At 40.3% G+C, this 17,266-nt stretch overlaps 2 protein-coding genes across 2 annotated transcripts; both read left to right on the plus strand.

Moving 5' to 3' along the window:
- LOC115369826 (dehydrogenase/reductase SDR family member 13-like) lies at positions 1–7,910 on the plus strand. Its single transcript, XM_030066499.1, has 5 exons — positions 1–423; positions 1,729–1,847; positions 1,957–2,080; positions 2,628–2,954; positions 6,038–7,910. Exons 1-5 carry the CDS (start codon positions 297–299, stop codon positions 6,295–6,297), a joined length of 957 nt encoding a protein of 318 aa, XP_029922359.1. The 5' UTR covers positions 1–296; the 3' UTR covers positions 6,298–7,910.
- Positions 7,911–7,990: 80 nt separating this feature from the next.
- Positions 7,991–13,254, plus strand: LOC115369825 (dehydrogenase/reductase SDR family member 13-like). Its single transcript, XM_030066498.1, has 5 exons — positions 7,991–8,145; positions 8,993–9,111; positions 9,894–10,017; positions 11,574–11,900; positions 12,917–13,254. Exons 1-5 carry the CDS (start codon positions 8,019–8,021, stop codon positions 13,174–13,176), a joined length of 957 nt encoding a protein of 318 aa, XP_029922358.1. The 5' UTR covers positions 7,991–8,018; the 3' UTR covers positions 13,177–13,254.
- The last annotated feature ends 4,012 nt before the right edge of the window (positions 13,255–17,266 follow it).

The following is a 17,266-nucleotide window of genomic DNA, read 5'->3' on the forward strand; positions in this document are numbered from 1 at the left end:
GGGAGTCGATGGAGGATCTCGGTGTAGCTGCTGAATTAGGAAAGTTAAAACAACCAAACGAACGAGCAAGCAAACAAAAAAACCGTTGTTTTATTTTGTGTCGACACTTTTTCGACTTAAATTTAAGAAAGGACGACGTATTTTTCTGTTTTTCTCCGGGGTTACCCTTCCCATCCATTCGGAAACGGCCGTAACTCCTCCGGTCCTGTGCCGGAGGAGGGGCGGGCCGAGGCAGGGAGTGGATTTGACCCGAGTTCACTCCAAAATTTCTTCTTGTTTACCAACACAAATCGATAATGGACAACTTTGTCGTTATCGGCGCGGCGGTGCTGGGAGTCTACCTGGTTATTTACAACGTCTGTATCAAAGGAGCCTCGTGTAAGAGCAACGCGAAACTCCACGGAAAAACAGTGATCGTCACCGGTGAGTGTGTTTTAAAACGCACTGAATATGGAGCCTCATAAAGTGTGGTTAGAAACCTTATCAGAGCCAGGGGTGTATTCAGCGGCGTTACGATACGTAACGTTGCGTGACGTTGTCTCATTGAATGATCTGTTTGGTTGTACCGTTTTGTAACAGAGAGCAACATGCCTCACAGGTAGTTTTGCTCCGTTTTGTGGGCGTGTCACAGGTGTTATCCAATCAGCATCAGCCTATATTTTAGCCTCCGTGATTTAAAACGCTAGTGCTTCATTGTGGCTTCCAAGGTGGTATTTAATTATGGCCAATGCTTCAAATTTTACCCATCATTTGAAGAGGTAAAGGCACATGTATGTGGTAAGTATGATGATAGGTCAGATGGCAACTTTGATTTAACTTAAAGCTTAAAACAGGGTGGTTAGAAAAAAACAACAACACTTTTATTCCATTTTATAAACAGTGGTTGGTAAGTCTACGTCTCACAAGAGGTGCATAAACAGTAGAGTAGAGCAGATCCGTCACCTGAAATGTTTCCCTTCTCATCCTAAAATGAGAAACAAAGGTCAGCTCTGTGTAGTTAGGAACTACAGTTTCCACATAACTACTGATCCAGGCTGGAGGTCTCCTCCTGCGTCTTATCACCAAAGCAGTGGCAGTGATGTCCAAAGTCTTTTGCAGTGCCCCTGTTATTACTGATCCATTTAGAGTAATGTCATCCTCAATCAGTTCTTCCGCCACAATTGCAAGGAGAATGGCCCTCTCGGCTTCCATACTTCCAACACTTGCATAATGCAACAGATTGTTCAGAGCTGTATCATTTCTGTTCGCTTGACATTACGTACTGGTATGTCAACGTTGAATACACCCCAGGCTTTCTGTGTGACAGCTGAATCAATTAACTATTTCCCTATTCAGTGACTTCACATGACCTCTGCCCTGTGGAAAACACAGCATTTTAAATGGTGATGTCATCCTCCTGCACTAGTGGGTTAAAATTACAACCAATAGAACAGTAACCAGTATAAAAACCAGTATTGTCTCTTACATGTGTTTGACTCTTACTTAAGAAGAATATAGACATTTTGAAAGCCTGTTGTGAAAATATGTACAACAAAAACAAACTGAAGGAGGTTTGGCTGGAGCTCATACCTATATAGGCTACTTCTTATTTATCATTATTTCGCAAGATGCAAATTGGCACAGCTTTTACACTATTTTTTTTTCTTGGCTCCTCCTGTTTTTCTTCATGATATTATGGATTAATCACCCAGTTCAGTGACAGTGTGTATGATAATAATTGCTTTCCAGGCAGTAACACGGGCATCGGGAAAACCACAGCCATAGATCTGGCTAAGAGAGGAGCCAGGGTTATTCTGGCCTGTCGCAGCCAACAGAGAGGAGAAGCTGCTCTCGCTGAAGTCAAGAGGGTGACACACAACATCTGCCTTTTTTTCACTGTCACTCACACTAAACACAATGTTGTTTAACAGTCTTAGCTCTTGACAGTCAGCTGACATGTTGCTGAATGTGCCACAGGAGAGCGGGAGCAGCCAGGTGGTGTTCATGCAGCTGGATCTGGCCAGTCTGAAGTCTGTGCGTGACTTTGCTGAAACCTTCCTGAAGGCAGAACCCAGGCTGGACCTGCTCATCAACAATGCAGGTTAGGATGCTTTTATCTTGCACACTTTAGAGAGTTATTTTCTATCAGCATCCCAGGATATGAACAATAATTTATAACTGATTATACTCTTGGATAATTTGAAGAAACTGCTCAGAATCAGTGTAAAGATGTTGCCAGAGTGTTTATAATCTCAGCGCACAGAGCAACATTTATGCAGTTGAGCTGTAATGTAACCTGTCGTCATTTGGCAGGCAAAGCTGTCTGCACTTGTACAGTCTCATGCTTTCAGTGAAAAAGCTGTAGCAGGCCTAAGCATCTTAGTGAGGGTTTGCTGGAAGCGTTTGGTGGCTAATCATGTCTGACATAATTTAACTTTAGCTTTAGCTTTAGTTGGCTTTGAACTCTTGAAAGAATATGGCTTGTCTCCTCTTGTTTGTGAATTGAACTATTATTTATGTTAGCTGTGAGTCGTAAAATTCATCAGAGACCAGCTAATGTTATAAGTCTTTGTTTGCTGATAATGGTAGAGATATGTCTTGCTGCCCCCTTTAATGAGCTGAGTCCAACTGTTTCCTCATCACCCCAGGGATCTTCTTGCAAGGAAAAACAGAAGATGGCCTGGGAATGATGTTCGGCGTGAACCACATCGGCCACTTCCTGCTAACCAACCTGCTGCTGGACCGGCTGAAGGAGTGCGGCCCGAGCCGGGTGATCAATGTGGCGTCCGTCTTACATAAAAATGGCACAGTTGACTTTGGTTACCTGAGCGCTCACAAGGCTCTAGGGGAGGGTGACTCGTTCTTAGCCATGCTGCAGATCTACAGTAACAGCAAGTTATGTAACGTCCTCTTCACGCATGAGCTGGCCAAGAGACTGCAAGGCACCGAGGTCACCTGCTACAGCCTCCATCCAGGTCAGTCCAGCCTGCCTCACTATTATATACATACAATATTTTGTCAGTATGTAAAGCTAGACAGGAATGTAATATGACAACACACAGCATAGGACATTCTCCTCACTGCAGCTCCTAAAACTTGAAAGCCAATACCAATATATAACTGAAACTGTCAATGCCAAGAATTTTGGACTAATATTTAAATAATTTTCATGTGATTTGTTTGCATGCTAAAAATGCTACTACTACTCACCGTGTCCCTTAAAACTGTTAGATTGGAAAAGTTGTTATTATGTTGGAAAAGCCTCTGAAACACATTTTTATGGGACATCATTGTCAGACACTAACTCTTTGTTGAAATTCAGTTCTTCTAGATATTTTAGCAGTTCTTTAAAAGATAATCAGAATTTATTTTGTATTGATTCTGATCAAAATTTCATCATTTAGCGCTCTGTAAAGCAATACAGCTTTTGTTTACAGGGAGAACTGCACTGTAGTCGTGGTGCCCCCGTCCAAAATAATTTTTATTTATGATTTCAAAATGAACCTTAATTGAACTGCAGCAGATATTGCTCACTTTGCATAACTAGAGTTGATGACATTAGTGTTAATATAACAGAACATTTACATTTTTATTACCCTGGGCTGCTCATTTTGTGAATTTGCTGTTGTGTTTCAAGCTTTCACCATTTTTCATGCATCATTTATGCCTCCAGCACCAGTAAACAGTTCTCACCCACTAAAAATGTCATCCTTACAGCAGGTAATTTGACTTTCAGTGATTGAAACTTTTGTAATGAAATAGACAATAACATTGTTTATGCCCCTAGAGTATTAGTCCACTTGACCAACAGTTCCTCTCAGTGTAAGCTCTGCTTGGCGATGCACATTTGCCCCACCTAGTCACAATTTTCAGTATTGGTTCGGTGTTTCCTCTTGTAGCGGTGGTGGCAGGAGATAATTTGTGATGATTGCTCCATGTTCATCAATGGCAGTCCTGGTTTTGGTTCTAGAGGAGGTTGTAGCATTATACCTTTGGACAACAAACTCTGCTGAAGTCCCAGTGGTAAGCAGTAGGCCTCTGCTTTGGTAGTGCACTGCAATTGAGCATGTCTTTGGACTGTGCAATGAAATGTACGCAAAAACGCAGAACAACATGTAAACTCCACACGGTGTTATGACTTGTGTTTTTGCCACCACACGCTTTCCTGAGGTCATCTCGTTGCGTAGCCTCAAGCCCCGTGCCATCGTAAAAGCATTGATAAAGTTCTCTTCTACCTTTGGCCTTCCAAAACACATCCAAAGTGATCAGGGTTCAAATGTCATGTCCAGGGTTTTTGCCCAGGTCATGTCGGTGGCATTCCCACACAAACTAACGTGCTGTGCCACAATATTGATGTGGGTAATCACAAACCTATAAAGCAGCACGCTTATCGGGTCAACCCGACTAAGCCCGCTGTTATGCAAAAAGAGGTAACGTATCTTCTTGAGCATGGTTTTGCTGTCCCAAGTAGAAGTCCTTGGAGCTCACCTTCTCTTCTTGTGCCAAAACCCGACCAGACACCGCGTTTCTGTAATGATTACCGCAAGTTGAACAATATCACAAAACTGGACTTGTTTCCACTTCCCCGCATGGATGATTTGGTTGACCGCATCGGTTCAGCCAAGTTTGTGACCAAATTAGACCTCCTGAAAGGGTATTGGCAAGTTCCTCTTACGCCATGCGCATCCGAAATCTGTGCATTCGTTACACCTGATTATTTCCTGCAATATACTGTAATGCCGTTTGGTCTGCAGAATGCACCCGTCACTTTTCAGAGGTTAATGAATACAGTGCTGTGTGGTGTTCAGAACTGTGGAGTTTATCTGGACGACATAGTGGCTCATTCATTGACCTGGTCGGAACACATTGAGACTGCGTGAAATTTTTGATCCTTTGTGTGCAGCCTCCCTCACTCTTAATTTGGCTAAATGCGAGTTTGGGAAGGCGGTAGTCACGTACCTGGGTAAGCAGGTGGGGCAGGAACCAGGGCTGACATTCAAACCCAGGATGGAGACCAGGGCTGCCTGCACATAGAGTTCTGCAGTTCTACACTGAAGCAGCTGATGAAATGTGATCAGAATCGCACAAAATTAAAGCCCAGGTTGAAAATTATCAATAAGACAGAGCAACTCACCCCTCCTATTCGATGACTGGTGGAACTGCGTCAGAATCAGTCATCAAAATAACATTATTTAACAATTAACAGAATAAATAAAATGTACAAATACAAAATTATTGTGGTGTCTCAAACTGCTTTTATGTAGCTGTGGTCAGAGAGAAACCTTCCTCATATCAGAGGTGAACAGCATAACTGAGTGATATCTCGTATTTACTGTACTAAAAGGCTAATGTCAGCCCCATACATTGTCAGTCCATTTTATTGATGTAAACCTACTGAACAGTCATGCATGATGGAGAGCTTAAGCACTTTATCAGTATGTAAATGGTTTTTGTGTTCCTCCTGGTAGTTCTCAAATAATTGCATGAATTGGACTCTAAAATAGGCCCACAGTAAATAGCATGGCCCCCACTTTGCTTTTATACAAATGTCATGTTTATTTCTGATCATGAATATGTTGTTTGATTATAAAGATTGGTTTTCATACTAAAATACTAGATGGTAGCTGTAATAATTCTCTGATTTTTAAGAGTTACTTCACATAAGTGGGTATATTTGCATTTTCTTACTGATTGTGAAAAGGCTGTCATGATGTAATTTTATTGATAATTTTGGAAAGAAAAGCAATAAGACAAAAAATTACTGTAAAGATGACAGCAAAACTTTAGAGATCAGGTGCTGCTTTTTAACTGTTACTGTAAATAACCTGCATGCTGTGTGTGTGTGTGTGTGTGTGTGTGTGTGTGTGTGTGTGTGTGTGTGTGTGTGTGTGTGTGTGTGTGTGTGTGTGTGTGTGTGTGTGTGTGTGTGCAAATTTGCATTAGTGCCCCCCCCCCAAGAATTGCTGAAGGGAATTTTTTTTATAACCCTTGCAAGCACCTTATAGCTCTGTTAAGACTAAAACTCCTACATTTTGTTTTTTACTCTATTCTCCTTCAGGTACCATCAAAACCGATATAGGCCGCTATAACAGCTTATTCACCGCGCTGCTCATCAAGCCCATCAGCATGCTGTTCTTCAAGAACCCCGTCCAGGGAGCCCAGACCACCCTGCACTGCGCTCTCCAGGAGGGAATCGAACCCCTCAGCGGACGCTACTTCGTCGACTGCGGAGTGAAGGACGTGTCTCCCAAAGCCAAAGACGACGCCGCGGCCAAGAAGCTGTGGGAGCTGAGCGAGAGGCTGAGCGGACTCGCATGAAAAGCTTCCAGTTTAGGACACCAGTCTACATTTTATACACTCCATTTTCTGCATTGAAATAAGTAGAGACTCATTTTAATCACCAAGTACAATAAGTATTGAAGCAGTGTCGGGTAGGTTACTTTTACAAGCGTGTGCCTTTGGCCCCGGGTATTGCCACTTGGTTTGGGGAAGTTGGGGTGCTTCAGGAAGTGGGAGAATTAGGTTTTGCACATTTTGCCCCGAGGGTGGAGAGAGGAAAGGCTATGAGGTTACCAAAGTTGACAGGGTTCATCCTCTGGGTAGCATGAAATGTGCTTTCTAACTTTAATTGCCACCTCGGTATTTTGGCCTGAGGGAGGTGTTAGAGTGAAGAAAAATTATTTTCCTTTGCGGTGTGTGTGAACTCACAACCGTGCCAATCTGCTAATCATATATAGTGATATTTTGTGCCAATTTGGCATTTTGGCACAAGGGTGGTGCAAAAGTCACCGAACTTGAGAGGGTCCATCCTTCAGGGAGCATTAATCTGCTCACCAAATGTCATGTTGTGACATCATTAAAATTAACAGGGTTAATTCTCTGAGAAGCATGAATATGTCCATTAAATTTCTATGCGATTTGCCTTAATAGATCTTGAGAAAAGGACAAATAGAGATGGACGAACCGACACAGCCATCTGCTACCGGCACGGCAAAAATCTATTCCATGTCAGTCACCAATGACCTCACTAAAATTATAATCAGTGATCAGGGAATAAACCAAAATGAGTAAAATATCCTGATTAATTTCAGATTGTCAGAATCAGAAATACTTTATTGATCCTGAGGGGAAATTGTTGGGTCAGTTGCAGGTGCTCAGTTCTCAAGAGAAAAATGAAATACTGAGAAATTTAAAAATATGTGGCTTATTAATTTGTCACCTCTGAATTATAGAGGCCTTTTGTATTTTCTTTGATTTTTGTTTCAGTAAGTTGTTATCTTCTCATTTTTTGTCCTTTGACTGTTGTGTTGATGAATGTTACTCTTAGTTCAGGCTTCAATATATCATCCTTTTGCTTAAACCGTGTATGTGGTCTAGGAAGAGGGGCCATCTGCTGGTCAGGAACTCAACTCGGAAGAATGCAAGTTGCCAAAGTTTAGACAGAGAATCTCTAATATATAATATATAATAATATATAGATGGGCTCTGGTTTAGATTATCTCCGAAAGTAAAGAGTTTCTGCCTTTTAAAATAAAAGCATAAAATTTGACGTTAAAAAAAGATTTGGTAGGATACTTAAGTAATATTCACTTACAGAACAATGAAAAAACATATTTCACTGCAAATTGTTTATGTATAGTCTATATGGCCTGACTGCTGAGGCCTTGGAATGACACTCGGCCTACTACACAGCCTGGAAATAAGAAAAATTACATACTAGAGGAACTAATGTGCCTCTATGGTTTTAGGTGGACTTCTAGACATCCTTTTGTTGTCTGGTTAAATTTTGGTTTCTTTTCTGTGTTTTTAACAGGACTTTTTATGTATCAAGAACTACATCTTGCTTGACTGTGAATGTAAAAAAAAAATATGATTTGTAAAAATAATAATAATAATAATAAAATGAGGCATTAGTGTTTACATTTGATGGTGATTTTCTCTCTTGCACGTCACTCATCTATTACTCTAATGCTTTGTTGACAGGCTTTTGTTTTGAAAGTTACGACCGGAAGGTTACACTTGATTCAGTGTTCGACGCGATGTCGGTGCTGCTCTCTTTAGTGGCTGGAGCCATTGTTTTATATGTGATAGTCTACTATAATGTCTTCAGAGGAGGAAGATGCCGAAGTTGCGTGAAGCTGAAGGGGAAGACGGCCATCGTTACAGGTAAATAGAGGTGAATTCGTGCTCGTTTGTAGGTTCCGCTACGTTGGCAGCTACTTCCCAAACTGCCATTCAAAAAACGTGAAGTTTAATGCTGCTCCGCTTCCTCACAAAGTCCTTTGAAATGAAGTTATGAATTTAATATGAAGTAACACAAGGCGACATTTAAGCTTGGTTGTTCTCATGCCGAATTTACCAGAAGATTTGTAGATGTCCTTACGCTAGGTAGCTGTGTACTGTGGTGTTTATGTTTGACGATAAGCAAGGCTCCATTAACATGACGGACTTTTGAATGGAGCTAGGCGTGACATTCCCACCACACTATGCACTCAGTGGCCACTTTATTAGGTCCATCTGTACAGTCTAATACAGTTCAGTGCAACAGCTCTGCCATAAATTGTACCTTTTAACAAAGTTTATAATTTTCAGTTTGTGTTGATATTGTGGAGGTGTCAATTTAATTCTATGTTTATTACTGAGGTTGTAGTTTGCAGAGGTCTTGTACAGGACTACATTATATTGAGAGGTGTTTCAATTTTTTTTTTGTCCTTCCTAATTATACACAATGAGGGGGACAGAATAGTGGAAACAGCTCTTAATAAACTATAGTCCAGTCCAACAGCAGCACTAAGTATGAGTTCAATGCCAAACATAGTTCGTCAATGAACACCTCTTTTACTGTGACAAAAACAAAACCTGAGCATTATAGGCATCAGAGAGGGAAACTTTATGGCACCACAGTTAGATTGAATTGGATTAGATAGTACAGGTGGACCTAATAAGGTGGCCACTGAGTTCACTGCTCGCTTGTCTAGTTGTGTTAAAGATAACAATGTGTGTTATGGCTCAGGGAGCAACACTGGTATCGGCAAGGCCACGGCTCTGGATTTGGCCAGAAGAGGAGCCAGGGTCATTCTGGCGTGCCGCAACAAAGAGAAAGCCGAAGCTGCTGCTTTTGACATCCGACGAGTAAGAAACTCCAGCACACTGTTCACTGCTACTCTGTACTTGTTGGCTTTGGCTAAAGGGGCTGTGTCAATACTGCAGCCTGGGGCTAGCATTAATCCACATGTAAGTGTAATTATGACCTAACCTGAAAGTGGTGACTATAGATGGAATCAAGTCCACCAGCAGCAAGTTCAAGTTTATTTAGAGCCTTTAATCACAGTTACAATTTCAAAGGGCTTTTCAGGCCCTCAGTTTGTAGGACAAAAACAAAATGGGGAGGGACTACGGAGACAGAGGGAAGCCCCCTCTAGGCTGGCCAGGAGTGCAAAAAGGGAGCCAAGCAGGGAATTCTTAGCAAATGACATGATCAACACTGATCAAACAAAGTCAAATAATTAAATAAAACAAATCAAAAGAAGATCATGAAATGACAGCTTGCAAAAGAAGCACAATACTCATAAAACTGTTCAAAAAACAGAACCACAGGACTTTTAACTGTGCTTAAAAAAAAGATTCACTCCATCTAATGTCTTTCGTTTTCTTTCTTCTTCTTTTCATTTGACTAATAAGTTACTTAATTTTTCTATGTCATATTATGCCATATACCCCGTGACCCTAGTGAGGATAAGCGGTTTAGAAGATGAATGAATGAATTATGCCATATATTATTTTTTGCTATGTGATGATCCCCAACTGGAGGTGATAGTTTAGCTTCTTTTTTTTTTTTTTTTTTTTTTTGCCTCTACACAACTGGTCATGTGCTGTTCTGTAACACAGCCAACCTTACTGTCTTTGTCTCTCAGGAGAGCGGGAACAGCCAGGTGGTGTTCATGCAGCTGGATCTGGCCAGTCTGAAGTCTGTGCGTGACTTTGCTGAAACCTTCCTGAGGACTGAACCCAGGCTGGACCTGCTCATCAACAATGCAGGTTAGGATGCTGAAAGAGCCAGGAATTCCCTACACATTTGAGGAAGAATGATGACAAGTGATAGACATGCAGGTACACACATGAAAACAAACTTTAAAATTGTAATAAATGCAGCTGATATGAAGTGGAAAGGTTTTTTCTATTAAATACAAAATAAGTAAGTGAAAGAAATGCAGATTGTATGATATAGGGCTATAAATCCAGTCCACACTCATGAGTATTATAGTAAGTATTGTACTATAATATAGTACAATAGTATTGTAGTATTGTACTATAATATTTTTACTTGTCAAGTAAAAGTACTTTATGTGAAGCCTCCTCAGCTCTACTATACACTGTTGCTTCCTAAGAGGGAAACATTAAATATAATGGTGAATTTAAGTGAATTGTATGTAACACAGTTCCACCAAGAGCTGAGCCACCCATCTACCATATCTAGACTATCATATGATGTGACTCTCATCTCCATTATATGATTAATTTCACATGTTTTAGTCATAAAATGGACTTTTGGCCTCAGCTGTTGTCCCTTTTTCAGCCTCAACGGCCACACTAATGCAAACAATGGCTCAGCTTGGCTAGCGTGATGCAGAAAACCAGCAGCAATAAGGCATCATTGATATTAATTTCCAGTGTTGTGCACATATCAAACCAAAATAGATGTCAAATGTAACGTTTCACAAGGTTTTTTTTTCAGTATCTTGTGTTTATTTTTATTTATTTATTTTTTATTTATTTTTTATTTATTCTTATAAAGCAAACTTAGTACCATACATATTTTTATCCTGCGATATCATACATGTTATGAACTATGGCACCCAAATGGCGGTGCGTGCTGAATTGACTTTTATGTGGATTCATTAACTAGAATGTGTCAACACCATGGCTGACCACCAATAAGATGCTATGTTTAATTTGCATTTAGAATATCTCCTCTCAAAAACATGGCATCATGACTTTTAAGATGTTTTGTTCAACCACAAAAAGATTACCAAGCATGCAGCACTAGTCTGATATTCAAGCAGTTGCATCAAAATAAGAGACAGAATGAGCTTTCTTGAAGGCTACTTAAAAATGCTGCTCTCATGTGGTACATATTATTTTAAAATATTGTTCAGCAAAGCTTTCAAACACTGTATTACTTGGGAACATGGGCTTCTTCACCAGTGGACCCTAATTTTTCAGATATATTGAACATGGAAAATACTCTTATAAGCAGTTTAGGGGAATTGGATTTCAGCTTTTGTCGTGGCAGGATTCAACTACATGATGTTTTTTTGTGTTGTTTACATTTATCGTTTGAACATAAATGTATCCTCTCAAAATGCATGTCTATGTTAAATGTGAAAAAAGCTGATGAGGACTGGCCATAGTCTGCATGCAGAAAACTTCAGTCATGACTGTGTCAAAAGGGTTTGATCAGTTCTAGTCGATTGGAGCAGTTGAATTCAATGATTGTAGTCATTTAGACATTTATTCCCATATGACCCGAATGCAGCATTACACTCGAGTAAGTGGTCCAAGCACCAAGCCTCCTCTCCACACTGCATTTTCAGGTGTGATGGGTCCTGGCCGCACTGAAGACGGCTTCGGCATGGCCTTCGGGGTGAACCACCTGGGTCACTTTCTGCTGACCAACCTTCTGCTGGACCGGCTGCAGCAGAGCGGCCCCAGCCGTGTGGTCAACGTAGCTGCGTTACTGCACCGCCTGGGCACCATTGATTTTCCTCTCCTGGCTTCCCAAAAGGATCTGGTGTCAGGCCAGTCTACCTTGCAGAACCTTAAAGCCTACTGCAACAGCAAACTGTGTAATGTGCTCTTCACCAGGGAGCTGGCCAACCAGCTGGAGGGCACCAGCGTCACCTGCTACAGCCTCCATCCAGGTCAGTGCCATTGTTATTTCACTGCACAAGTTTGGATGACGTAACACACACTTTGGCGACTATATTGGAGGTCTGCTTCTCTTAACATCAGTGAACGGTGGATTTAATTTCCGAGGCTGCGTCAGTGGTATGGATAATGCTGCGTTCGAAATGCCAGCACTGTTGTGTTTTGATGACTCGAAATTGGGCAGAGAAACGTTCCTCCCCAGGGAAACGTTTGCTTTGTTCAGCCAATTATTGGTTCCTCAGTTTGTGAATGGTGATGACTTTGTCAGCAACAGAAGCAGATCATTATAAGGTTTGATTATATGTTGTGAAATCTTTAGTGCCCCTGCATGATTTTAGAAAATAATAATTGCAGTGTGATTTGTGGGTAAAGTGTAGTAATGGGGCCAAACATTCAAAACAAAACAAAGAAACAAACAAAACTCACTTGTATGGTCCCTTAAGTCTCGCTCATGTCTCGCAGCTTTTGGTAACCTGCGTTATCATGTTTGTTGCAAGTTTTGCATCAATTAAACTTTCAGTGTGGGAGCTACAGCTTTTAAAAACATGACACAACTATCTGATGGTCATATTTTTAGGGTCATATTTTTTTGTGTAGTGAGCCATTACTAGTATTTATCATTATGTAACATTAGATGTCTCTACCAATAAAAGATCCTTGACTCTTCATATACCTACATCAGCAGTCAGAGGACTTTGGAAGACTACAGAACAAATTTGATAGTAAATGTATCAATAAAATATGTTTTTTTAAGAATTACAACATATCAGTTTTTGCCCGACGGAGATGTCAGAGACAAAATGTGAGGTACCAATGGTAAAATGATCAGTTCTTAGTCAAAAAACAGTAGATATAAATGTGTCTTCCATATTGTTGAGGTGGTCAGGAGGAGTAGATATCACAGAATTTATTAACTGAACACTAAGTTCTATTTTCCAATCAAATATTGAATTCATTGGAGCAGCAAACCGTGCGCTGGGTCTCAGAGATCATTTCTGTTCTTGCACAGGAGTCGTCAACACAGAGCTGTGTTGCAACATGAGCCTGTGGCAGCGGCTCCTCTTGTTGCCCGCGGCCAAGCTCCTCCTGCTGGACCCCGAGGCCGGGGCCCAGACCACCCTGCACTGCTGCCTCCAGGAGGGCCTCGAGCCCTTCAGCGGACGCTACTTCTCCTCTTGTGCCCTGCGTGAAGTGGGCGCCAAGGGACGCGATGACGCCTTGGCCAAGAAGCTGTGGGAAGTGAGCGAGAGGTTAACAGGCTTGTCTTGAGGACTGAATCCTAATCTAGAAGCTCTTTGGGAGTATTTAAAAAAAAAAAAAAAAACTCAGGGAATTCGGTGTTATTGACCTCTAAATGCCTCCAAAGTGGACATCTTGTCTGTGTTTGAGTAAAGAATACTTTAAGACGTATGAGCCAGACGGCCCTTGGAATCATGACAGAACATTTAGCCGAGAGTCCGCTGTCGGTTTTTGTCTGTAACCCGCCTCATGTCCTGTCAGATCTAAGATGTCAGTGTGTGATAGAGCCATCAGGGTTCAAATGTCAGCACTTGTAGTCATACAACACTTTAACACCGCAGTGCCTCTGGGAATGTTCCTCAAACCTGATTTTATCGGTTATCAAGTTTTTTTCATGGACGACACAGCCAGCTCAGGATGAGTCTGCAAAAAGCACAAATTTATTTATATGTGGCAGTTGTGTTAGATGTATTTTTGTTGTTTTTACATCACACTTCTTGTAATAGTGTGTCAGAACTCTACAGGGAAAATACAAAGATAATTGAAAGCAAGTAAAACACAACAGGTAAGTAAATTCAAATAAAAACTGAATTGAAAGTAAAGAAATAGTGGGTGAAAGCAGCAGGGGATTATTAACCAATCCTGTTCCTTTTCTGTAAAGTTAAGTTGTAATGATGGTTTTAAAATAAGCCAGATTACAAGTTTCTCAGTAAGTTCCCTCCGGGCCAGGTGGAGCGTTGGACTTGCTGGAAGGTCAGCAGAGGGTTTTGAGTTGAGCCCCGGAGGCGATAAGAGCCGGTGCAGCGGAGCCAGGTCGGCGGCATTCAGACAGCGTTGCTCTGGCAGCTCCTGCCAGGATCTCAGGGAAACTTCAGAAGTCCTAACTTTCTCTCCATTCTGGCCCTCTGTCCACATGAAGCCGGCGTTTTCCACCTGGGAAAAGAGCTTTTCAGAGTCGCTGTGCAGTTGGGGTACATTTGAAAAGTAAAATAAAGCAGTGATGTTGGATTGTCACATGCTCTCAGGTCTTGGTGTAATATGGAGTGTGGCTACAGGCCACAAGCAGGTGTGCACTTGATCTTTTTTTTTTTTTTTTTTTTTTTTTTTTTTTTTTTGGTTATTTTTACAGTAGAAAGAGAGAGGGGGTAACCTGCAGCAAAGGGCATGGTCGGGAATCAAACCCAGACCGCTGCAGCAAGGACTCAGCCTTGACACGTAACACACTCTACAAACACTCTACCAAGTGAGCCACCAGGTGAATGGCAGCTGTTTGAAACCCGTCTGGAAACACTGCTGAGGGTTTTCAAATTTACCCGGCTCAGTGAACACACGCTGAGACCCCTGGCAGGAATACCCTGAAGTTTCAGTGCAGATTTGATTTGATTTTATGTTTATTTTTCATGAACAGATCCAACAAATAGATCACCAAATGTAAGATATAGAAAATATCTCACTAAACAAAGCATCAAACAGTTGACATGTAGAAAACTCGCATGAAGGAGCAGGAGGAAGCACCAAGCTGATCTGGTCCTGCCCCTTCCTTACAGTATCAAATCACTTGATATAAATAAATAAAAATAGAAAATGGCAGCAAATGTATGCAACATAAATATTGGGAACAACAAAAATAGAAGGGAAAAGAAAATTATATACATATTCAGATATTTTTCTACTTTTCAAGCTCCTCTATTGTATACTTGTCCATTAATAAATGCTTGTAGCTGCATTTGAGTTTTTTAATGTTATTGCACATTTTTCTGGCCACATCAAGGCTGTTCCACAAACTGAGAAGCACATGCTTGACTGGTTTCAGGTCAGTGAATTCAACATCAGCTTGAAAAATCAAGCTCAAATCAGCTGTCTAAAAACATGAAACGTGGCCTCGCTGGCTGCCAGCTTTAGGCAACACAGTGACTGATCACTAAGTAGTTACTGATTTTTCCTGATTTCCTCAAAAACCAAAATCCATCTTTTATGGCTGTTAGGAGCTGGAATAAAGTGAAGTGATTCTCTATGAAAACCATTAAATATGCAGCTGCTGCTTGTCAGGCTGATTCTGATGGCTGTGGCTGCTGTTGTGAAATGTTTTCCAGAACAGTCATAAATAAAGTCAGTTTTGTTATGGAGTTGTTTTTTTCTTTTTCAGTTGTTTTTTTCTGGTCAATTTTAGTAATTTTGTACTTCATTCATTCATTCGTCATTTTTGGTGATATTTTACTTGTTTTCTGGCCTTTTTTCATAATTCATTACTAATATTTTGCAAAAATTGTTATGTATTTTTTTTGTTTTTTTTTTTGTTCTTATTATTCCCTTTCCATTTTTTCCTCTCATCTTTATATCATATTTTATTTTATTAAGTTGCTAATTTTCTGTCAGTTTTCTTGGAATTTTTGAAACTTCTTTGGATGATTTCTGGTCATTTTCTGACATGTCATGATAGTTTCCCTGCAATTAAACCTCTCCATTTTTGTGATAATATTATGATAATGCACTAGTCTTCTTGTAATTTAATTTTAAATATATAATGTTTTGAAAGAAATGGCTTTCAAAGGTCTAATGGCAACTTTTGCTCAAACCTCTGACCTGAATATTTCATATCTTAAATGCACGTGTTTTTTTTTTTGTTTTTTTTTTTTAACTTATAGGAATAGTTACGTAAACTATACTGTGATTAGTTTTAGCTTTGCGATGTCACTCATCATTTCATTGCTCAAGTTTGCATTCATCTCTCGAGTCCTGCTGTCCTTTCAGAAAATAAACAAAATGCAGCGGCTGTAGAAATCTTGACAGAAATACAGTACTCAAGTAGCACAAAGAAATCTTTTTAGTAGTGGTATTACATCATACATGTTGCCCCATTGATAAAAATATGTCAGAACTATCCCAAGACTTTGTTTTCTCTTATTTTCCCATGGAAGTCGATGGAGAAACTTACTTGCATTGTGAAAAACATGCTTTGAGGTTCGCCGCTGCACTCCAGCAGTTTTGAAAGGAAATGTAATCAGATCTTGTGATTTTTTTTCCCAGTGAGACAGACTGAGCTAAAGGTTGAACACTTCTGAAATACTTTGCAAAACATTTCTTGACCTTCAGCTGCACAATAATAGAAAGCTTTACATTCTGCGGATCGGAGACCAGAAATCCCAAATAATTGTAGTTTGAGCTAATTTTGTAGCACAAGAACATGTCAAGAGCCAAGGTTTTTAAAGGCTGATATTCAGAAGTCTGTATTATTTTCATGCTAATGCCAAAGATTCCAAGTGTTAAAGTTTTATATATATTTTTTTAATCCAAACAAACAAACAAAGAGTACATCACGGCTCAGTCAAGCAGCAGTCTGTCTGCAGATGATCAAGACGCTAGTGTTGGTGTTCCCAGAGCTAATGATGAGCCTGCAGGGGGGAGAGAGCAAATATATACAGAATACAGACTTATGGCCTGTATATGCATAAAATCCTGTGGCACATTCGTCCTCCGTAAAAATGCAAATAAAAGTACAAGATAGACATTTTAAAATAAAATGTTCTTTTAAAGCCGAGGGGGTGAGCCTTTTTACTGAGGCATTAATCAAGGAAAGCCCTGCAGATCTGCTGCTGTGCACAAAGTTAAAACACAGAGACCAAGTTTGGTGAAAGTCTACCAGAGGTACAGCTCAGTTTGCACTCTGTAATCATTTTTTTGCCGTTTCTTTTTATCGCTAATCCAAGACAAAATGTATATTCTTCCTGGCTGCATAAGACAATAAATTCAAGTTCAAATACAAGTTCTTTTCCAAGTGCATCATCACTGTTTACACAGTCTCAAAGGGCTTTAAATGCACACGTACTCAAATGTGTGTGTGTGTGTGTGTGTGTTGTAGACTAAGCTAACTATTCATCTTTTCAGGCGAGATTGGTGATGCCTTGCAGAAATTCAGTTTTTAAGAGAGAGATGATTGTTATATCAAATCTGTACAGCTAAAAAAGTCAGTCACAGTGTCAATAAAAACATTGACTTCCATTTGGTGATTATCATTTGGCAAATAACTTGTCAACACGAACAAACATCTGTAAGATCTCTAGAACAGGCGGTAACGATTCTTTTCTCATAACTTGTATTAGTTTGATACCACTTAATATGA

This window comes from Myripristis murdjan, chromosome 13, assembly GCF_902150065.1.
Source record: "Myripristis murdjan chromosome 13, fMyrMur1.1, whole genome shotgun sequence".
Lineage (NCBI taxonomy): Eukaryota > Metazoa > Chordata > Actinopteri > Holocentriformes > Holocentridae > Myripristis > Myripristis murdjan.